General features: G+C 41.3%; 1 protein-coding gene across 2 annotated transcripts in view; it reads right to left on the bottom strand.

Annotated features, from left to right (window-relative positions):
* Positions 1 to 24,847, bottom strand: part of LOC117519806 (dedicator of cytokinesis protein 2-like) — a 406,014-nt gene that overhangs the window by 359,680 nt on the left and 21,487 nt on the right. For both annotated transcript variants that reach the window (XM_034181049.1, XM_034181050.1), the window contains exons 9-17: positions 23,781 to 23,862; positions 23,472 to 23,607; positions 21,440 to 21,515; positions 17,929 to 18,005; positions 11,640 to 11,890; positions 11,074 to 11,172; positions 10,006 to 10,078; positions 9,632 to 9,735; positions 4,366 to 4,567 (exon numbers count right to left, since the gene is read on the bottom strand). In XM_034181049.1, coding sequence (XP_034036940.1) covers positions 4,366 to 4,567; positions 9,632 to 9,735; positions 10,006 to 10,078; positions 11,074 to 11,172; positions 11,640 to 11,890; positions 17,929 to 18,005; positions 21,440 to 21,515; positions 23,472 to 23,607; positions 23,781 to 23,862 — 1,100 coding nt within the window. The remainder of the gene's footprint in view (positions 1 to 4,365; positions 4,568 to 9,631; positions 9,736 to 10,005; positions 10,079 to 11,073; positions 11,173 to 11,639; positions 11,891 to 17,928; positions 18,006 to 21,439; positions 21,516 to 23,471; positions 23,608 to 23,780; positions 23,863 to 24,847) is intronic.

The following is a 24,847-nucleotide window of genomic DNA, read 5'->3' as shown; positions in this document are numbered from 1 at the left end:
CTCCGAGCGCCGATTGACAGGCTGAAACCGCGCTGAAACAACCAGATCATTTCCAACGTGAAGGCTTTGTTGTTGGATCAACGTCCCGGGACATTTGGAATCCCCAAAAATCTACAACTTTACCAACAATAAAATTTGCTGTGATTTTGTGATATACCACAGAAGTAAAGCTGCTTTATAATAACTAGATTTCAAAAGAAAATAAATTTGTCAATTTGGCAGAAACTTTAAAGAGATAAAACCTTTCCATGCCATTCTCACTTTCATGAATATGCATCCTGGAAGCTCACGTTTTTTAAGGCTCCTTCACACATAACACGATTGAAGCCGACTGGCGCACGAAGGCAGAATTGCATACCACTCGTGAAATATTAAAGCTGCCCCAAACAAGTCAACCGCCACAACCATTCACGCACACCAGTGGCTGAAAGACAGCGAGTGACCTGCGAGTGCCTATTCGACCCCTCTCTCAGCAGGTGTAGGCCAAATTCCAGGTGTCACACATGAACATCCAACACTGCTTGCTGGGCACTTAGAGAAGGCGGGCTATGCGTGCTCCAGGTACAAGAGTAAAGGGCAGGCAACCACATTCGAGCTGTCCGTGAAAATTGTCTAAGTGCAACACGAGTGTGGCGTAAAATAGCAATAGACATGGACGTAATTGTGCCGAACCCCCCATTTCACACACACACACACACACACACACACACAAATGACTTGTGGAGTGTGTCGCTGCCCCCCCCAACACACATGCCTTGTAGAGTGTGTTGCCATCCCCTCAACAGCCATGGCTTCTGGAGTGTGTCGTCGTCATCCCCACCAACACACATGGCTTGTGGAGTGTGTAGTCGTCATCCCCCCCACCCCAACACACACACACACACCATGAATCCAGCATTGTCAGCTGTGGCTGAGGGTCCCATAGTCTGGACGTTGTCCAGTGCAGTGCTCTCCTGGAACAGCTGACCACTATGTACTGCAACTCAGCTGGTGAACACGCAATGCACAAGTATGCGCGGGCGCTCATGCCCTCATGAGGGCTGGCCAGCGTCTGTGCACGTGGCATGGTGTGACGACCAGCCCGGCCAGCTGATGTCACTTCCACCATGTAAGTTACAGTTTACATGATGGACAGAAAAAGTGGAGATTAAATAAAACAAATAAGGGTAAAGGCGTGAACTCTTTCATGTGTGATCGCTTTGCTGTGGACATACAGTGCCTGTCAGCTGATCGCCGACTGACTGACAGCTGGACCTGACCGTCCATGCAAGGTGTTAAAAACACAAACATCAGACAGATGCTGGACAAAAAAATAACAATACATACATAAAATAAAATCACAGAATAGAGGAACAGAGAGTGAGCCTTGTTTTCTGTGAGCCGACGGGGTCTGAAAAAAAGGTGGGCGTGTCCCCATGACTGGCAGCTGTTCAGATATCTGTGCTCGCAAGTCACAGCTGGAGAACACCTGTAGTGGCTTGTAGAATATGACACTGCACAACTTCACAGTGAAGCATGGACGTTAGCATGGTGTCCTCACGTGGGAATAAATTAAAACATATCACCTGTCAGCCGACCGCCGCGTCAGCGGACCGCAATGCTGAACGCAACTGCAAGGCACATGTAACTGCGGGATTTCCCCACATTGTAAGAAATAGAACACATATAACAATCACGTGAAGATCAAGACAGCTCACAAATGTCAAAATGCACCAGTCCCTATGATGTTGTGCAAAAACAACAGTAGCTTGAATGTAGTATAACCATAAATTACCCACGGTACAGTATACGAGGTCTATTAGAAAAGTATCCGACCTCATTATTTTTTTCAAAAACCAGATGGATTTGAATCACGTGTGATTGTGTCAGACAAGCTTGAACCCTCGTGCGCATGCGTGAGTTTTTCCACGCCTGTCGGTTGCGTCATTCGCCTGTGAGCAGGCTTTGAGTGAGGAGTGGTCCAGCCCCCTCGTCGTTGTTTCATTGCCAGGAAATGGCAGAATGATTTGGGCTTTTTTTCCATTAGAATTTTTTTCAGAAACTATTAGAGACTGGCAGCTGGAAACCATTAGAAAAATGTATCTGGCTTTCGGTGAAAATGTTACGGGCTTGGTAGAGAATAAGGACTGTTACTGTTACTTCATCACGGCATTGCTTTGCGCCAGCGGCACCGCCGCGACACGCGGAATTCCTCCGCACGTCTGTCTCAATGTGCCGAAAAAGTGCTGATGTCCACGTCTTTTCACAATTCCTGTGCTAGTCAGACAACGTCCCGGATAAAACACAGGGTCCAGAAATGAACGGCACATTCCACTGTTACAGGAGTTTTTGTCATGGAAAGAGGAGCGGAGGCTTCGCTCGTCGCGGCGGTGCCGCATGGCACAAAGCAACGCCGTGATGAAGCCTCACGGGACATGTTCTGGCATGTCCAGGCATATCCACAATTTCTTGGAAAATCACTCGATGGAAAAACTGCCAACAGCTGTCTGAACGCCATCTCAAAGCCGTCCTGTGAGACCAAAACGGAGGTGGTTTTGTCTCGCTCCAGTAGCAAATCCATCGTGACACGCAAAGCCTCCGCTCGGCTTTCCATGACAAAATCTCTTGTTAAAAGTGAAATCTGCCGGAAAATGGTTGATGTCCAGCTCTTGTGATAACCAGAGAAATGGCACACGATGGTCACAGATCCAGACAGCCATCCGTTTAGAAATGAAATGGTCGTTCAGCCTGTCGATGGCAGCTTCGGAGCACGGCGCGCCCCACAGCTGCTGGGGGCCGTCCTTAAAGCGACAGTAACAGTCCTTATTCTCTACCAAGCCCGTAACATTTTCACCGAAAGCCAGATACATTTTTCTAATGGTTTCCAGCTGCCAGTCTCTAACAGTTTCTGAAAAAATTCTGATGGAAAAAAAGACCAAATCATTCCGCCATTTCCTGGCAATGAAACAACGACAAGGGGGCTGGACCACTCCTCACTCAAAGCCTGCTCACAGGCGAATGACGCAGCCGACAGGCGTGGAAAAACTCACGCATGCGCACGAGGGTTCAAGCTTGTCTGACACAATCACACGTGATTCAAATCCATCTGGTTTTTGAAAAAAATAATAAGGTCGGATACTTTTCTAATAGACCTCGTATACTGTACCGTGGGTAATTTATGGTTATACTACATTCAAGCTACTGTTGTTTTTGCACAACATCATAGGGACTGGTGCATTTTGACATTTGTGAGCTGTCTTGATCTTCACGTAAGGTCGGATACTTTTCTAATAGACCTCGTACATGTCGCTTTGACACTTCCAGTCATGTTCTGGCATCGACAAAAATGTGACAGGCCACATGGAAATGCAAGCTATCATCAAAGTATCTCAAAGTTCATGATAAGAAAAAGGAATTTTCAGACAACTTGGAAATCCAGCCATGGTTTTAAAAAACACCACAGCTACTGATTACTGCCACCCTTCCAGACCCTCTAAGGTATCCAAGGTTTTAAAACATGAGCTTTCGAGATGTACATCCATGAAAATGAAAATGGGGCTTTAGCATATCTGTGTTCTTGGGCAAGTGTGCACAGGAAACTACTTCCTTTGCCACGGCATAGCAGTTTGATTTAGCTTGAATGAATTGTCTTTTGTGCTGTTATAGTGTGGTTTAGCTGCAAAATATTTAACCCATTTGGAACAATCAAGTTGTTGAAGCATGACATCTAAATCTTTCAAGCATTTAGCTTTGAGACAGACCTCAGTGTAATTGTACTCAAGCAATTGCACTGCCAATCAGTGATCTATTTTCTTTGTGTGGTCTCATATCTTCCGAGACAAATGTTTGTATTTTTTCACCTTAACAGTTTTTCATTTCAAACTTCTTCATCATTTTATGTCTCATACTGGGATTGAACTAATAATCACAGCCTGGGATGCAAGCATTCGATCCACAATTTATTTATACAGCACCAAAACCACAACAAAAGTTGTCCGGAGGAGCTGTAAACAAGTAATGTTTAAACCTTTCCCACCACATGAACAAGCACATTGGTTGACAGATGACAGGGACCAATTTTTGATTCAAGGAAGAAACCTCAAGCAGCCCAGACTCAGTGGGTGACCATCAGCTTTGGACATACTACCAAATAAAATTACACAAAACAAAATTGTCAGATCATGAAGTCTAGTGATTGCAGTGACAAATACCCTGAAAGGACAGCAAGGAGATGAAGGCCAGAGGCCGGGACAAACAGATGGCATGAGCAAATCATTGATACCCTCAATGCCAGATCAGTCTTTGAAGCAGGATATTCTCCAGTTCTCACCACAACCCTGATGCATCTCTAAACCCCCCCCCAAAAAATGAGAAACTCATTCCTACCATTCTGGGTGAGCTTGGTGGAGCAGACCAGGGTGGAGATGGTGAAGGTGTCCCTAGAACTGACTGACAGGCTTCCTCCGCTCCCAGACACACTGCTGGAGCTGCGGCTGATCGCTGTGCCCCTGTGAAGGTCGCCATGGTGATGACGGGTGGGAGGCAGTGACAAGTAACAGTTCACATCCTCCATGCGTTTACTGTCACCCTGTGACAACAAAATAAGAGCATAATTTCAGCAGCACAAGTGGGCAACACCAACATTTATAAGAAATGGCCTTAATGCAAACCTGGGGGATGAATACAGACAGAAAGTTTGATCTGATATGCTGGCAGTGATTTATAAGGCTGGAAATGAACTGAGACACACAAGGACTGATTCAGTTCCACACCACCAATCCTTGCCTCTGCAAAACCTTCACAGTGTGAACTCATAACTTTGTATAAATCAATAAAAAAAAAAAAAATCTGACTACTGTACATTGTTGTCAATGTGAAATGTGCATTTTACAAGTCAGGTCGGTGCTGCTGCTCCATCCATCCATCCATCCATCCATCCATTTTCTTCCGCTTTATTCGGAGTCGGGTCGCGGGGGCAGCAGCTCAAGCAAAGCCGCCCAGACCTCCTGATCCACACACACCTCCCCCAGCTCCTCCGGGGGAACCCCAAGGTGTTCCCAAGCCAGCCAAGAGATGTAGTCCCTCCAGCGTGTCCTGGGTCTTCCCCGGGGCCTCCTCCCAATGGGATGTGCCCGGAACACCTCTCCAGCGAGGCGTCCAGGGGGCATCCGGAAAAGATGCCCGAGCCACCTCAACTGACTCCTTTCGACGTGGAGGTGCAGCGGCTTGACTACGAGCTCCTCCCAAGTGACCGAGCTCCTCACCCTATCTCTAAGGTGCTGCTGCTCCACCTTGTTGAATCCATCACACCACAGAACCATCCTAGGTCCTGGATGGGAAACACTCAGACAGACAACCAATTCATCACCACCTTTCAAAGTTAATTATCTACGTATCTGCCGCAGCCAGGGGAAAAGTAGGCATCCTCTTGGTTGTCTCCAGCTGTTGAGGTCCTACACTGAGACGCCAGCATGCAGGTGTCTCAGTGTAGGACCATATACAGAGAAACACATCACATTGTGGGGGAGGTGATGGTCTAGTGGTTAAGCATTGGACTTCAGACCAGAGGATCCTCGGTTCAAACCCCAGCCTGACTGGAAAATCACTAAGGGCCCTTGGGCAAGGTCCTTAATCCCTGAATTGCTCCTAGTGTGTAGTGAGCGCCCTGCATGGTAGCACGCTGTCATCAGCGTGTGAGTATGTCTATGTAAATGGGGGAATCTGAGGCATAATTGTAAAGAGCTTTGAGCATCTGATGCAGATGGAAAATCGCTATATAAATGCAGTCCATTTACCATATGGCCAAACTGTCATAGCTGATGACAGTGCAATTGATAGGCCTCTTCTGGTTCTCCCTAAGAAACCATTCATTTGAACAAAGTCTTCCCATCAGTACCCAAGGATCCTCCAAAAGGGACCTGATACCAACAACAAGCAGGTATCACTATAGGTCACCAGTTACTGTCCAAGTCTCATAACCATACAGTAAGACAGGAAGTACCAGGACCTTAAAGACTTGGACCTTCATTCTCTTACAAAGATATTGGCATTACCAAAGACCTCTATCCAGTGACCTCATTACTCCATAAGGGTTTTGCAGGTGTCTCTCAATCTCAAGAACCCAGAGACATAAATGTCACTTCAAAGACAAGAGAACGTCTCAAAACTTCAACACACTTTTACTGCATACAGAAACACTTGTGATGGCTGAGTCCAGGGATTCATTGAAACCCTGGACCTTAGATCCAGGACAGTTGCAAATCCAGACACTCTATTCAATTTTACAGAACAATTAATGATGCTTACTATGTATAATTACACATATTCCTGGTCATATTCTCTGGTTTTAAGTGAAGGCTGAACGTTAAGCTCTTTAATGCTAAACTGGGATGTAATAATAAGTTAAATCATCTGGTGTGTGGGAGTAAAAATAATGGAACCAGAGACTGAAATCATGAGGAGCACAGTGAGCAAGAGGAACGCCAAGATAATGAGATATAATCTAGGACGAGGGCACACGGGGGCATTTATTTGGTCTTTGAATGAATCATGAGTAATTAATCGTCACTGCATTTGGCATTTAATCACTAACAAAACTCAATCTTTGCTCTAAGTATTTTGGCAGTAAATCTGTTTGGCTTCAATCATCCTGTCTAGGTTTCTATATGCACCCCCCTTCCCCAGTGCCCCCACCTCTTACTTATATATTTAGGTCTGTTTTCATGACAGCAGGAGCTGTACACACACATCTCTAAATCCACTCTTTTGTGTAACACTCGTTAGAATGATGATGTTTCTGATATGTGATAATAAGTAACTGTGCTTCACTGATTCATAAAGTCACTGCAATTACTAAATGTGAGCTTTTGTAACATGGCTGAAAAATGACTTTCTACAGAATTCAGAAGACATGGCATTAGACTTAGTGCAGTTACAATAACCTTTGACATTCATTTATGCCTGTTAAAAAATGCAGAATCAAATGGAAAAAGAATCATTTCACTGCCACGGTTCAATAAGCTTCAGTCTTGAGTAACAATTTGTAGTTGATCTTGTATTTCTACTTCTTTTAGATTTAGTCTGGTTGGGTTCAGCAGTGTTATTTGTTTGTTTTTTGTGTCTTGCTCAAGGGAACTACAAAATACAACAATGAATCAAGCAACCGTTTGGTTAATGAACAACCTTACCTACCATTTAAGTTACAGAAGCTCAAAGGCCTCAGGGGCAAATTCAGCATTTTCTTTTCTCTTTTTTTCCTTTTTTAAATTTAGGATATTTTGTGAAAGGAAAAATGTGTTCTACTATCATTAAAATGTGTTTTATCCTACAAGGGGTTGGAGGCGGTGGAGCTTATTCCAGCTAACGGGGTGAGATCCCCATCCATCACAGAGCCAACATATACAAACAGACAACCACTTACACTCAAGGTCAACTTAGAATTTCCATTTGTGGAGTGTGGCAAAGAGCTGTAGACACAGAGGAACCATGAAAAATCCATACAGATTGGCCTCCAGAACAAACAACCTTCTTGCTGTGAAGTTGCAATCATAGCTGCTGACACTTACAAACTTTTGGTCAACTATTGACATCGACAATAAAATTTATGACTCCCAATTGGAAGCTGAGAGAAATGATGTTCCATATGACCGCCTACATGAATCACATCGAGGTTGGACCTGGGTGTCACCGTACAATGGATGACCCCTCAGGACCACACCAATTGCCACCCTCCAGAGACAAGACCACCAGTGTTCAAGTGTCTTCTTTTCAAAGGATGAGACACCAAATGGCTTTCCTCATCCTTTTTATGAGAGATTCCAACTTCAGATGAAGGAGAGCAGCAGGGTTAATCCCATGAATCGCAGAAACAAGAGAATGTATTTTCTGGTGATGAGCTTTGAGCAGTGTTTCACAGTGGCTGTTGTGCTGATCCCACCACTGACCCCCAAAACGAAGTTACTGGTAGGCTACAGTACAACCTATACAATCCCAAATGCAGTTTAACAATGTGCCCAGGACAAGATGAGGCTTAGAATTTGCACTGGAAGGAATCATCAGCTTGGCAGGACAGTGGATTAGTGGTTAACACTGTTGCCTCACATCAAGAAGGTCATGGGTTTGATTCCTACCTGTGGCCTTTCTGTTTGGAGTTTGCATGTTCTCCCCGTATTTGCGTGGGTTTCCTCCGGGTACTCCGGTTTCCTCCCACATTTAAAGACATGCAGGTTAGGTGAATTGGAAACTTTATAAATGCCCTGGACTCCCTTGAAAAAGAGGTCTCGATCTCAATGGAACTAACCTGGTTAAATAAATAAATGGTATTATGTGCAAGTCAGCCCAGTCTCACACCATTTCGAGATGCTATCATGAAAAGTAAATTCATTTATTCGTTTGTGATGCCATCACAAAAATGTGGCACTTTTCGGGGTGGGAGCGCAAATTCATTTCGTGACTGTATCTCAGTCTGACCGGAAAATCACTAACGGCCCTTGGGCAAGGTCCTTAATCCCTTAGTTGCTCCCGGTGTGTAGTGAGCACATTGTATGGCAGCACCCTGACATCGGGTGAATGTGAGGCATTATTGTAAAGCGCTTTGAGCATCTGATGTAGATAAAAAAGTGCTATATAAATGCAGTTAATTTATATAAATGCAGTCCATTTATCTTATCACAAAATGTGGGGTGAAGCGGGGGGTCTGTGGGGGTTATGGTTAGGGTTAGGGGAAGGGGCAGGGATAGAAATAGTCAAATAAAAAAACGTGTCACAAAAATGTGACTCATTTTGTGATAGGAGCACGAAATAAAAGCATGAGACTGGGCTGTCCAAGTGGTGTGCTTCGCTGAGCATGAGCCTGTTCACAAAAGCCTCTGTGCTGTGGACGTGAGTGTAATTTCTCACAGCGCTTTATGTAATTTACTGCCCCTTACCAAGATCCAAACCACTGTATTCCTCAGTTTTGGATTTATTAAAGGTCACAATGAAAACTGGATTGGGACCCTCACAGACAGTGTCCATCTTGTGAAAGGCCCCTAAAATGAGTCATACAACACTGTTTATACCATGTGGACGTCACAGCGGGTGTGGTTTAGTCTCACATTTCTAATGTTACTAGGTCTCACCAACAGGGGGAGGTCTTCCTGTGTCTGGCACTTGCACATGCGTGTTGAAAGTGAAACTTAACTCATAGTTACACTTTTAACCAGGTTTTAAAACTCCAAACAGATAACAAAGGCAAATATTTGATCACTAGCATAAAATAAGGAATTAGCACAGATATTATCTAACATGAAAAACTCCAAATTGTCAAGCGGTGGCCACGTATCACTTGTATGCAGCGGATAGACTGAGATCTTTGCGAGGTGGGGATGGTCCAGGGGCCTGCCTGAGTGGTTATTAATCACAACACAAAGCAGTTCCATAACATGGTGGATGCTTCCAGACCTGACCTGACTTGAGGCAGGTCAGCTTTTAGAAGGGCCCATGTGACCTGGCCCCAGGCTTTGCTCCTGGTCAGGGTGTCTAATGCAAAACACTGAAAACAGTGAAGCCTGAGATCCTTCAACTTTAACTTATCTCTACTGTAGTTAATTAATTTTGCAATAAGCTGTCAAGAAATGCTGGCATCAATTTTGTTTCTGCTTGTGATTCTGACCTTGAAGACTACAAGGTCATGTAGTCCATCCTGCAGAACTGTACCGTCCTCCTTCATTAGACGCACAAATGCCATAGCAAAGTTCTTCTCACTCTTGTCCTTGGCTGCAAGAGGAGGAAATGGATGAGCAAACAGACTGAAGTAAATACAAGGGAAACACACACCAGGGAAAATGAAAAAGAAGCAGAAGCAGGCATGTGAGGAAGAAAGACTACTGATTTGTATAATCAAGTGTGTGTAATGATGCTTTGGGTTATTTTCCAAATTGCTTCCAATCATTCAGTGACATATTATGCTCGGGGGACAAGAGAAGAGGAGCAAAAATGTGCTGAAGTATGAAGAGAGCAGACAGAGGGATAGAGTCTGATACTCACATTCTTGTGAAGAGCGGTGCCTGAACATGAAGCGTAAATGAATTCTGTGCATTTCTTCCAAAGGGACTGCCACCTGGAGGACATCTCATTATTTTCAAATATAAAAACACTGACACTCTCTTGTAATACAAAACCAAAAATTTATAGTCACACTCTTGATCTCATGATTCGAGTAAAAAAATAAAACTGCAAATATAACCAAATTGTATGGAAATTCAAAGCAGTGTATGGAAGTATATTTCCAATTATTAGCCTCATAGGAACAGACTATGTAATGGTCATGCCACTGTTTGTTTATCTGTCTGGCTATGGTGATATCATTAAAATGCAAAGGGGAATTTCAATAAAAGTTGGTGGGGAAAAAAAACTTTGTCAACAGTTTTCTCACAACACAGGCCTTGTCAAGTTCATAAAATGCATCAATGATCATATCTTCAAAAGGCGAAGAGCAATTTAAAGGAAACTTGGTGGTTAAACTCAATGGACAGATCTCTGAGAACACAGTTCATGGAAAGTCATAGATCAAATATCAAGGCGAAATCAGAGGTCATTATCTATTGTCTATGGCAATATATTCAAAAAGTAAAGCACAATTTCAATCAAACTTGGTGGATGAACTCTGTGGATCATCTTCTCACAAAACACGTCACATTGAAGTCAGAGGTAAGAGTCGCAGATCATAGGGCAGTGACAAATCTGAGGTCATCTTTTACTGTTTGCAGTGATATATTCAAAATCCAAAGAACAATTTCAATCAATCTTGGGGGATAAACTATGTGGAGCATCCTCCTGCAAAGAAGGTCATGTCCAGGTCTAAGGCCAAATCAGAGGTTACTGTCTAAAACACATGAATGACTACAATTCAGGACCTAGATGATACATTGAAATGTGATTTTCTGCATACACAGCTACTGTCCTGGGGATAAGAAATGCATTAAAGCTGTAATGTTAGTGAGTTCACTAGGTGGCATCAAGCAATGTCAAATAAATTAGATTGTGGCGGTGAAGTACTGAAAACATCTTTATATCTTGTTGCGGATTTGTTTAAGCTATGTACAGCACACATACCTTAAATGTCTCCATCCAGCGCGGTTGTTTGATTTGGTAGTAAATGACTGATCTGTACTCACTAACTGCCTTGTCACCTGCTCCCAGACAGATGGAGTTCTAGCAGACAAAGCGTGAAAGAAAAATGTGTTACACTGAGCTGAAGGATTTTCTGTGTGTGTGTGTGTGTGTGTGTGTGTGTGTGTGTGTGTGTGTGTGTGTGTGTGTGTGTGTGTGAGATGTATTTCAAGACAGATTTTCATTCTGGGAAAAAGATACACCAGATCACTGAAGATTACCCTGCATTTTTTTAAATACATTTTTCAACTAATCTGTTTTTGGTGAGGAAACAACAGGGAATTGACTATCAGAAAAGTAATGCTGCTCTAATCTCTTGCCACGATGTTGAGAATATTTGGCATATAGAACTCCTAATGTCAAAGATTTATTCTACTGTAATCCTGAAAATGAGAGGGTGAGTTAGTGCTCACTAACCCTATGACTCTTCATACACGGCACACACTCACACACATATGTCTCTTTCCATTTCATACTGTCTCTCGTGTCCTTATCTTTATGTTACTGACCTGTATGACCTTGCCTTCTTCATCACAGACCCACATGATGACCTCCACATTTTTCTGTGTGGTTTTGTTGTACTTGTCAAAGTCTCCACCCTGGAGGGTCAGGTAGATGTCGTTACGAACATCTCCGGGCATGATGATCTCTGGGAAACCCAGCTTTCGTGCGACTACTGTGCTACGGTCCACCAGATGAGGGTATTCCTTTCTGATCTGAACAATGTCCCCAATCAGAGCCTTCATTGTTACCCATAAACCTGTGAGTAGGGGGAGTTAGGAAAAAAAAACAAAGTATGGTGTGCATTGATCGCATTGATTTTCTCACAGTTTGACATCATATTCAGTGTTTCTCTCCAAAATAATATTAACTGAAAAGCACTGGAAATACCACTTACATCATCATAGGACATAGAAACTCCTGTGATTAGAAGGGCATCCATTTGATGTAACGGAGTAAGTCAGTGTTAGAGCTATACTGCATATTAAATTTGAAATGATATATTCTGATAGATACAGGTGAGAACCAGTGAACCCCCTATTTTGGGCCAAGTTGGCAACTTTTAACATAAAAATCTGACAATATTATTTTATATATATTAGTTTAAAGAGCAATGTTAGCACAGTGGGACATGTCCAGGCAGGTCCATGTAAAGTCTGGCTTTTTGTTTGCAAACAATTTATACAGGCTTCTTGTATTTCTGTCTTCTCCCTCCTATCAAACAATAAAATAACATCTTCATGCTGTCATACAGAGATATTTATTATTGCAGAAATATTTTCAAGTTTTGTTCCTACGACCAGGGACAGCTCTTGGATAATCTAACGGCAAAAGGTTCACAAAAGGTGTCACGGTCATCCCAATTCATACAATCATAGAGCTGCACAGATCATCAGGGTGTACTCACGCTAGACTGAGTTGTCTTGAACTGTGCCAAGTATGACTGTCCTGGCAACATAGCTCCCACAATGTGATAAAATGGAGTTTGAAACGTTACAGATGTTGTGGCTTTTTTGAGTCATTTTTCAGCCTTGATGGCCTCTCGCATGTCTGGTATGATACACTATGCAATACGGCATTTATTAAACAATCGTGCTTATTTTAAATGGAAGCAGCAACTGAGGAGGGAGTATTTTGCAGTTGTGCTCGCTGACAAGAATTGACATTCATCAATGTGGGAAGAAACCAGACCCATTTTTAATCCAACTGTTTTTGAATGCATTTACAACTGAACTATTCAAGTACTAATATACACACTTAAACATGCTGGTTTTCATCACTGAAAGCAGTTATTTATTTATTTATTCATTCATTTCTATGTTATAAAAATTGCATTAAAACTGTATTTTCCCCTGGCTCTTTACGTAATTTACTGCCCTTTACAAAGAACCACATTGATATATTCCTCATTTTGAATTTATTCAAGGTCACACTGAAACCGGACTGGGGTCCCCACAGACAGCATCCATCTTGTGAGGGGACCCAAAAATGGGTTGTACAACACTCTTATATAATGTGGGCGTTACAATGGGTGTGGTTTAGTCTATATGTTACTGGCTCTCAAAGACAGGGGGAGCCCTCCCTTTATCTGAAACCTGCTCATGCACAGTGGAAGTGAAACTTAACTTGTTGACACTTTAAACCAGGTTCCAGACACTTTTAAACAGATAACAAAAGCAAACACTTGATAACTAACATAAAATAAGAAATTAGCACAGATATTCTCTAACAAAATCAAATCCTAGCCAGCTTAAAGCTTCAGTGTGTAGGATTTAGTGTCATATAGTGTTGAGGTTGCAGATTCATGCTTCTCTGCCTTCTCTTGAGATAAGCAATATATATGATTCTCTATTTCACAAAAATCAGGGTTTTCAAACTTATTAGCCTAGACTAGCATCCAGTAGATGGTGTATAGGGGAACAGCCATTGATTCCTCATCCTTTTTCTTTAGACTTCGAGCTGTGTAGCAAAATGTTAATGTCAGAGCAACACTGTAAAACCTGATAAAATTACTTTACTTTAAAAAAACAAAAACATGGAAACCGATTGCCTGGAAAAGATAAATTAAGGACAAGTACTTTTTAAATTTAAAATAATTTTAAATTAAAAAAATATCCTTTACTTGTCTTTTTACAAAACTGTTTAAGAAGCTGTGGCCTACTCTTGGACCTACTGTACTGGAAATTATTAATCTTACCTAACCAGTCACTGTATCCTGTACAGTACAACAACACCACCTCTAACCTTGTTGCCATGAAATACAATGTACCACAGGGGTCCCTCTTAGGCCCCCTGCTTTCCTCCCTTTATGTAGCACCCCTTGGGCACATACCGCAGCATTATGGGATTATGGGATTACTTTTCACTGCTATGCTGATGACACTCAGTTGTACATGCTGATAACTGCTGGTAATATCATACACGTAAAAATTTTAGAGGACTGGTTTGCGTCAGTGAAAAGCTGGATGTCCAGCAATTTTTCACTGTTAAATTCAGACAAGACCAAAATGATGGTCCTTAGTCCAGTTAGACACAGACATCAGTTTGACCAGGTAATGTTTTACCTACACTCGTGTGTCATACATGTCTCTTCTAGACTGTATGACTACAATGTTCTACTCTCTGGTTTACTGCAGTCCAGCATTAGGGGTCTCCAATTGGTTCAAAATGCTGCTACCAGAATTTTGACAAGAAACAGCGCTCTGCGTTTTCATGGCACCGGACTACTTTGTGTCCCTAGGGTGAATAAAAAGTCTGCAGGCCACAGGGCCTTCTCTTATCATGCACCTGTTTTGTGGACTGATCTCCCTGCAGAAATAAAACAATCAGATTCTGCAGAGACATTCAGGTCCAGACTATTTTCCCTCTCATATGGCTAGCGTACAGGCATTGTATGGAACTATGCTTCCCATCCATTTAATTCATCTTATTAGCAACGGAACAGGTCTCGACCTCACTTCACCTAAATTCTGGGTCTGTTAGTGAAGCTCAGGGCTAGCTGCTGGGAGTTACCTTAGTATTCACGTTGTTGATTTATTGTTTATTGTTGGTGAACCCATACCTTAGGTGCATTTATTTCCGTCTGACTGATTCTATTGTTTACCTTACTGTCTGAGGCACTGAGGAAATATCCAAGGTGCTGGACTGACCAGGAGATGCTCTGGCTGAAGCTGACGCAATGGCCCATGGACCATCTTGCTGAGGGTGACTTCTCTGAGCCACTGCAGTCTGCTTTCGAATGCAGTCTTCCATGTAGACAGTTCTTACAGGGGTGACACTGATGAGGTGATGGCCCTGCACCCCAGGGCACTGGACTTATCTCACAACGCTCTGCTTGTGGCACCAGTGACTTCATGCTCACCTCAATAATGCACTTTGTTTTTGAAGCTATTCTGGTTTTTCTGTTTCCTGTTTCTTCAGCTTGGCAAAACTTTGTAAAAACTTGTAACTGTTAGAATGGCCTAAGCAGTGGGTCAACCCCCTGAGTCTGGTCTGCTTGAGGTTTTTTGCTTAACATCATCAGAGGGAGTTTTTTCTTACCACTGTCACCTGTGTGCTTGTTCAAGGGGGCTTGGTAAGAACTGACCTCATATGAAGTGCCTTGAGAGAGCATTGTTGTGATTTAGCGCTGTATAAATAAAAAAATTGAATAGAATTGAAATTGAATTGATATTCACACCACTGAATCATAATCTACATGATTAACTAAAGACTACCAGATATGACCAATCATGAGGCCTAAACTCAAAGTGTTCATCTCTCTGGAACATCAACTCGCAGTAAGATGTGCCACAAGTGCTAACATATTTGCTGTTGCTGCAGCTGACCTCCTGATTAGCATTTATGTATAAAGCTCTGGTCCCACCAAATAATGAACAGTGAATAATGAGCCATGCAGTTTTTTTTTTTTGTTTTGTTTATTGTTTTTTGGTACGAGAGGAGGTATTCAACAATCATGGGAGAATAGTATCAGAATATTCGGCTAACGAGGCTCATCTCTGAGTGTGGCTAATTTCAAGAACTGTAGAATTTAGCAACAACAGCATGGGGATGTTTATGTACGAGGTACTAGGAAGACAAATGAGGATGTTAAAGGCATGTTTGTGGTGAAAATGGGGCTGTTTAAGCCCATTATCTGAGCACCTGGCAAGTACAAGGACAGGACAGGCTATTTTGGCTCAGCCCTCTTGTGCACTACAATCCGACCTGCTTTGTGCATTGGACACTGTATATAAAATAATTATTTTGTAGCGGATTAATCATTTTCCGTCAGAGCTTGGCGGTTGAAAACACTGCACAATCGCTTCTGGAATCACAGACAACTGTTTCATCTGGACCCTTTTTTTCCCCCCTCTCTCCTGCTCCATGAGGTGGAAAACATATTTGGAACAGCTTAAAAGGTAATTATTTGTAATGTTTTATTGCAGAACAAATAAATAAATTACAGAACAATTCTGTGAATTGTTACACTGCAACTCTGGTGCAATTTGGCACTATATAAATGAAAATAAATTGAAATTGGAAAAAATTATTGTAATAGCTTGGTAAAACAGTTGCATGTTCATTCCTTCTTTATAAGCAGCTGTAAAAGTATGTTTATGATAGATTTAACATCCTGTTATGGATCAGATGAGCTCCACTGTGTGTCTGCGCATGAACACAATGACTCGCATCCAAGACAAGCATTAACACAAAACGCCAGCTCGCAAAAGAGTGATTTTGCAGTCAATATCGGCCAAACACAACGTTAAAAGTTGGATCACGGTGTCAAAATGCCGCAGAAGCCAGTGAGGAGAAGTGCAGAGGCGACTGTCCAGGAACCTGTGGTTCGGTTGTAGCTGGTCTGGTTTTGGATGTACTTTTTTTTGGGGGGGGGGCATTGGGAGGAGTGATACACACAGCTGTGGCAGCGGGTGTACATAATTAAAGCGGCTTCCTCATTGTGGTCTCTTTTTTGTGGTCACAGAGAGCTGGGTGAACACACAGAACTGCTGCATTTAATGACTCTGGAACACAGGTGAACAGCAGCCTGCCACACAGATACGCACACTGGTCGGTGTAATACCAAAGTAGTTATCCCCATCAGAATTTGAATCCCCTGGTGCGGGAGCACGTACTCCCTCAATGCAGCGTCTTTTTTTTTTTTTTTTGGACTGCGTTTAAAAATGTGACATCTTGAATGGATGATGTGAATTGAAAACCCACACTTTAAAGGGACCAAGTGTGGGAGGGCTGGAGGTTTGGACCAAACCCATGTCTAAACGTGCACCAACGTCGCATTACATGATGCTACATGGATCATATGTGGCTTGACATGGACCATATGCAGCAACACGAGCCATTCGAGGCTGGACGGGGCTCAAATGACAGGTCGGTCGTGGAGGCTGATAGTAGAGGCTGATACCTGGCACATGTGAGGTACAGAAAGGCACATAGAGGAGCCTTAGTAGTGGATACGTGATAGCTTAAACCGTGGATCATTCTTTAAATAATCACTAACACACCCATGCGTGGCTCATTATTCATGGCTTATTATTTGGTGGGATCGAGCCTTACAATGTCTTGGGGAGTGTTTGATAAAGGCGAACACGGCAGGGGAGCCCAAAAGTATGTAAGGATGAAGGCATTACTGTTTAACAGACAGAACTGGCCTCTTTCACAATCTGGGCTCTTACTACTTTCTTCAAAATGAGGTGAGAAAGCAAAGACTGGGGATGATGGAAAGAGAAAAAAATTTTAGGTATTTTAGAGAAATGTGCAGTTGGTAAAGTGAAAACTGTCACAAGCCCACATTTTCATGACTAATCACATACCTACAGGGATGACTGCTCATAAATGTGTGACTGAGTGTGTGTATGTGTGTCTGTGTGTGTGATTAGGGATGAGTGATGGTAAGAGCAGACGTCCTAAGATGCTCCTTCCATATCTTCTCTGAGTGCCCCTTTCATATTGGTGAGATAAGAGTGAGGAAGCATCACCTGTAAGTGATGTCAAACTCTACTACAAGGATGAAGTAGTGGGCAGTGAGGGGAGAGGAGCAAGAGGGAGAAACAATGGGTAAGTAGGTCAAAAACAGCAGGTGAACGGCACATGCAATCAGGATAATGTCCTCCTTCTCACCCACGGAGAGGAGAGAAGAGGCAAGATGAAATGACCATTTCATCTGAGCGTGAGAAACCACAGTGTAAAAAGAGTTCGTACAACAGAGAGCACTCACTCTGGTGCCAGTTTTGAAATGACATACACACTAGGAAGCAGGAAGAATCACCCGTAAGGGCAGAGAGGTGAGCGGAGTACCTTGGCCTCCACTGTCTCCTCGCGAAGCGGTGACTTTGTTCAGCAACGTGTGGAGGAAGTCGTTCTCAGCAACTACCCTGCAGCCAAACAAAAACACTTCATGTTAAAACCACGAAGATGTGGAAACATCACACAGCAATATACCACAACTCGAGCAGATTTCAAGTCCAGGCTGTCCTCCAGATGTGCATGACTACCTGATGTGTCGTCTACATATTCCATTTGGGGCAGAGCCGGCCCAAGGCATACGCCAACTACGCGGTCGCTTAGGGCCTCCACGCCACCAGGGGGCCCCGAGAGCACCGAGACGTTGTGATAAAAAAGTAAATATATACATGAAATTAAAATAATATTGAATAATTTAAACGAAATTGTATTACATCCGAAAAAAATTAATTCATTTTGACAAAATACCAATACTAGGTTAATTGATGCCTCCTGTTGGCTGCTGCCACAGTTGGGCAAATTTAGATGCACCGCTTGGGTCAGGTGGTCGATGACTAATCGTGAGGAACGAAGTGAGTGCAAGTCATGTCTCAGAAAAGAAATTATCCCTCTGGAGCGGAGAAAAGAAAAAAGAAGAAGTTGGAAGACGAGAAAAAACAAGACAAAGGTAGGTTTGCAATATTACAATTTTTGTTGTCATTATTTGCGAAATGCTCCGTTCGTTTAGTGTAAAGTGTTTTAGGTGTCTTAAAGTCAGAGGCGATTGCTCTAAGACTGCAAGTGAAGCTCAGCTTCCCCTAAGATGTCAAAAAATAAGTGATCAAATATATACTGTTGTGTGTACATATCATTGACTAAATATGTGCTACAACGCGCTCAACTTTTGTTCAGAATCAGCTTCTTATCACTGGTAACGACGCGGCTTTCCTCTCACTCAAACCCGCAGCTTCACAGTGCTTTAAACAGTGTGGACGCTGAGCGTCCGCAGACTTCAATAGCGACACAAAGAGTGCAGCGAAACGAGATGAGTCATTGGATAAATGCTGGGCTTTGTCCCGCCCATCGTACACTCAGCGTGTCTGGGGGTCTATGGGGCAGTGGGCGGGCCTCGGCCGGCCCGGACGCTCAGCTTCTGCATGATGATTGGATGATCTGTCTGAGGCTGAATCCCTTTTTGATTGACAGCGAAATGAGCGAATCAGCGATCTTTTGGTGTAAACATCCGTGGGAGCATTTTCATTCTGTGCTGAATTGAACCGGAGACTTTCCTAATCCTTTTAGCGGCATTTTCTTTGATAAAAACGACTAGCGACAAATCGAGCTGACTTCTATCGCAGTTTCTGTCCCTACCGAGCAGCGGGTGCTACTGAGCTCCTCCACCGTCACAAAGCACTCTGCACATAATGGCAGACAGTTTGAATGTTGTGGATCGGATTTTGGCGAAGCCATTTGATAGTCTTCCTTACGAAGAAAAACTTAGAGTTAAACAGCAGGGCAGATCAACTCCTCAGATTAATTTGGTGCAAAAGGTGGGGAAAAGTAGCTCAGCTCTCAGTGGTTTGCAGGCCAAAGTTAAAGCAATAGCCCCCAGTGCAATGTTTGTGCATTGCTATGCACAAACATTGCTGTTATGTTGTGGATTTCTATGTTCATTTTGGAGATTATTTAAGTATTGTATTTATTATTTAAGTATTTCATTTTGATTACAACTTTATTTTTCTGTAAGATAATGTGTCATTTGATTCTATTTTGTATTTCGATATTGAACATTTTGCACACCATTGCACATCTGAAAGAAATTAAACTTTAACGTGTTTACTATAAATGCAGTCGCCTGCCTGCTGATGTTGCTTTCAAATAGTTAAATTAATGAGCCATACTTATACATCACTCTATATGTAGAAGTTAATTAAAACATATTTATGAGTTTGCTACCCCTTTAAGGTAAAAACAAGAATGACACCTGTATGATGTAAGATAATTACAAATAATGCTAATGATTGTGGGTACGTTACACACATAACAGTGTAGCCTATGAAATAATGAGGCATCTGGTGCTGAGGTGATGGTAGGGGGGGGGCCCCCAAATGAAATTCTGCTTAAGGCCCCATAAAGGCTTGGGCCGGCCCTGATTTGTGGAATGCAATATGCAGGACACAAGTATTCCCCATTTTTACATGTATTTGTTTGTTTCTCTGTCTGCTAGCATGAAAACTCAAAAAGTAATAAATGATTAAATTTGCTGAGCAGATAGATCGTGTCCTTATTTTAAATATGATCAAAAACATAGTTTTCAGAAGGTATGTGGCCGTGGTGGAGGAATGCACTCAGTGCCTTTGAGTTTACAGAATGATGGACTTGTTTTAGGTACGATGTAATGTATCTTAATGCATTCATGGGAAGGAAACGCTAATAAATATATGGCATTTATGAGGAAAACGTGACCACTTTTCACCTTTAAAAATGTGAAATTTATTTTCGGTGGTAAAAGAATTCTTTTAGGTGATCTTCTGCAATTTATCAAAATCAGGCTGTGTTTAGTCAGGTTTGAAGGTTGTTTTTTTCTTTTGAGCTGTTATTGGCAACTGCCTTTGTCTTCTCATATACGTACACTCACTGGGCACTTTATTAGAAACACCTTTCTAGTACCGGGTTGGACCACCTTTTACCTTTTAGAACTGCCTTAACTCTTCATGGCATAGATTCTACAAGGTGTTTGAAACATTCCTCGGAGATGTTGGTCCATTTTGACATGATAGCATCTCACAGTTGCCCATTCGACCACTCTGCCCATTCTCCTCTGACCCCTAACTTCAACAAGGCATTTTCGTCCACACAACTGCCGCTCACTGGATATCTTCTCTTTTTCAAACCATTCTCTATAAACCCTAGAGATGGTTGTGCATGGAAAATCCCAGTAGATGAGCAATTTCTGAAACACGCAGACTAACCCATCTAGCGCAAACAACCATGCCTTGTTCAAAGTTACTTAAATCCACTTTCATCCCCATACTAATGCTCGGTCTGAACCTCAGCAAGTTGCCTTCACTACATCTAGATGCCTAAATGCATTGAGTTGCTGCCATGTAATTGGCCGATGACCTATTTGTGTTAACAAACAATTGAACAGGTGTACCTAATATAATGGACCTGTGAATGTACTAAGTAGTATCATACAATAAAATGAGAAAATGTTTTTATCTCACATTTGATTTATGTTGGACTAGATATAGTTGAACATGTCAAATTTGAATTTTCTTGTTGTTGTTGGCCCACGGATGATGGTGGTGGTCAGTTTGGGATGAGAATTGTACACTACATTTTTCTAAAATTTCTCCACCGAACTGCATGTGCACTACATTTTTTAATTTGTTTGATTAAAATGTCTAAATATGCCAACAGGATAATATATTGCCTCTAGGTTTCTTAAAAATTAATTAATGACTTTCTAAGTAATCCTTCTCAAAGGCAGCCAGTCAAACAGAGACAAATGGTGGTATGGTAATTACAGAGAGGATCTGGAGAAACGGGATAAAGAGAATGATAGGAAGAAAATAGAACATACGGAAAAAAGGGAATGAAATACTGCTTCTCTTCATCACATTCAACCTTCCCTTTGATGATATCGCTGATGTCCATCACTGCAAAGAAGAGACAAGTGTGTCTGTGAGGACAGCTTGAAAGAAACGTGGTGACGACCTGCTAGCTAATCGGCTAGCAGGTTATTAGCATTTATCATTAGCGGATTAGCTTTTTGGTCATTTTTAAACAACAACTAATTTAAGTTTTCCTTTTATATTTAGCATTCAGCCACATAATGAGAAGCTAACTTGTTTCAAATATTGTCTAATAGTGAGGTCCAGAATTATGGCAAATAACTATTTTTATCTTGATTCTTTAAAAGGTTACCCTTAGCAAAAAGTGTACTATGAGTATACTTATTTTTTACTAAAATTGAGGACGTATACCTGAAGGTGACTTTTTATAAACTATATTTTATATATTTAAGAATAGTATAGTGAAGTATACTTGGCTTATACTGAGAAGTATAAACAAAAGTCTAAGTCTAAATACATTAATACTAAGACTTATACTTTAATACTAAAACTTATACTTTAGTATACTTTTTACATCTTTCTTCCACAAAGTACTAACACTTATTATGCACTTGGAGCAAGATATACTAAGTCAAGCTATTGACTCAAGTAACTGAAAAGAAGTCATAAAAGTACAGATTTTTTTTCTATGTTGTTATTTATTTTTGGTTCCAAAGGTTCGCACTTTTCTTTTACCTTTTTGACAAGGAAGAACTTTAGTTCTCAGTTGAAGACACAAATAAGGACTTGATCTTGGAGAGACCATTACATTTACATTTTGCATGCACTTTTTCCTTTCATTTTCTCCACAAAGCTAAGCACTTGATTTCGTAGGTCTTTGTTTTTGAAATATTTGACAATATATCAGACTTGTCTTCAACATTCTGTCTTGTGATTTTTTTAAATGCATCACACTCTTGTGTGCATACAGTATGAGTAAACTTTAAGAATACTTTAAGGAGTATATTTTCAGTATATAAATAGTAATATGCCAAGCAAAATTAAAGTATAAAAAGTAAAATACTGAAATAACCAATGTGTGTAACAGTATACTTTAAGTACACGATAATAAACTAAAAATAGGGACTCAACGTATACAAGTAGTACAATGGCAGTATATCGATAAGTGCACTTGTGGTATACTTTAAGCATAGGAGAGGGATATATCAAGTACATTGATAAGTGTACGTGTGGTATACTTTAAGCATACAAGAGGGATATACCAAGTACATTGATAGTATATAGATGAGTGTACTTCTTGTATACTTTAAAGTGTACTTTGGCAAACTTAAAACGAACTTTAAAGTATACTTTTATAAACTGAAATGTTCCAATTTAGTCTGAAAAAGTATTAAATTTGTGGACTTTCTAGTATACTAACAGTACACGGTCTGTAGTATACTTGCTATACTTATACTGAAGCATACTTAATAAAATGGACTTTAAGTATACTACTTTTTGCTAAGGGCGTCTTGGATATCATACATGAATCCAATAAGCATGTACTTACTGTATTTTTATTTCTTACTCATTTAATCCTTTCTGTCCTGTGTGAATGAACTGTATGTTGACTGTCAGCTACTGTTTAATTTCATTTTCTCATTTACATATTTATGGACATCTTCATACCAGCGCCCCCGTAACCCTTGACTGGAGAAAGCGGGTATTATAATGAATGAATGAATGTGCTTCTTGATCATCACCTGATCATGGCATGCTCAACCTTTTAGGGAACGCTCATATTTACGACAGGTTTCACAATACACCTTACGGTGCAATGGGACCCGGAGTATTAAAATACATTACATGACAACACATTAAAATTTCAGCTCTTTAGGTATGTTTTTCAGGGTTTTACAGCAAAAAAAAAAAAAAAAAAAAAAAAGCCAAGGCTGAAGTCATCAAATGAAAGTTAGCAATCAGTTTTCTGCACAAACTGGATGCCTTGTTTATTTCAAAACATCACAATTATGACTCTTTTTTTAAGCTGTTCTGTGTTACCTGCAACCCCAAAGGGTCTCCTGAGGCCCTGAGTGAACTTCTTGGTGTTTGCCTCTTTCAGGTCCATCCTGCCAACTCTCACTATCTGACAAATCAGAAAAATTTTCTCTTTGGCCAGGTCCTTGTTCCCCAAGTCCTGCAAAGAGAGGGACAAAGAAAAAGAGGAGAAAGGGAGTAGGAAACAGAAGAGTGGAAATAAAAGAGGCAGAGGTGCAGAGGACACATCTCAACAGACTTGCCAGAAGACAAAACTCTAGGCTTTATGTTTGTCCTGAAACAATGTGATGGCGCCCTCTTGTGAACACTTACTGTAAACACAACCTTCAGATTGTTCAGCATGTCTATCTCTTTGGGGAACCCTTTGCTGCCCCAGCGAACCAAGTAGTTCTCACTGCACAAAAAAATAAATAAATAAAATAAAATAAAAAAATAAAAAATCAGAAGAAGACAGGTGTGTTCTGTTAATTATCCTTAAAACTATACTGTTTTCTGTTTACTACACATAAACAGCACAGATGTCTGAATAAGACGATTTGTGCATTTCTACACTTACAAAGTGATAAGTTATCAGTAACAGTCAGAAAAAGCATCAAAATTTGCTCCTGTTGTAATAACTACAGAGTCCAAAGTCTGGAATACAGTCAGGACCATAAGTATTTGGACAGTGACACAATTTGCGTACTTTGTCTCTTGTACCTGCTGTGTATCGAGCAGTAAGCCAGTAATGCAACTGCAGCGGAGCCGGCCTGCAACACTTTCAAATAATAATGTGACCAACTCTACTGAGCATCTGCATGATGAAGGCTTTTGGCCTGAGCATGGGGTGACATATTTGCAAAAAAAAAAAATGGAGTTTATCAATCGTGCTTTGCTCCCCCCCCCCCCCCCCCTTCAGAAACACATCAGAAAAACAATCAAACAACTTTTTTTTACTGTTTTAAAACCACAATACAAAAACAGGAAAATAGAATTTTGCTTGTTTGTTTGTTTTTAAATTAGATGTTTTTTTTTCTGTAGCCTATTTCACCAAAATCACATACCCATACATTATGATTTATTTCTCAGCTTGTACAAGGTCAAAAATGCAAAGGTTTGGATCAGCTAAAAGACAGGTCCTAGGGGATGTTGTGGATGCCAAAAACTGAAAGTAAATAATACTTGGTCGGAGTAAACGAGGTTTTTTTTTTCCCCCAAAAATGAATTTCAATTTGGCGTTTGGGCTGTGGTTAGTTGATATGTGATTGAAGTGGATACTTTTGTAGAGGAGACTTCGCTTGACATTTTGATGTATAATAAGTGTATGTTGATGTCAGCACTGGTTAGTTATGAGTATTCAAATGTTCCAAAACAGGGCAAGTCCTCAAATTTGGGGACTC

This window comes from Thalassophryne amazonica, chromosome 11 (genome assembly GCF_902500255.1).
Source record: "Thalassophryne amazonica chromosome 11, fThaAma1.1, whole genome shotgun sequence".
Classification (NCBI taxonomy): domain Eukaryota; kingdom Metazoa; phylum Chordata; class Actinopteri; order Batrachoidiformes; family Batrachoididae; genus Thalassophryne; species Thalassophryne amazonica.
This window is presented reverse-complemented; position numbering and strand designations above follow the sequence as displayed.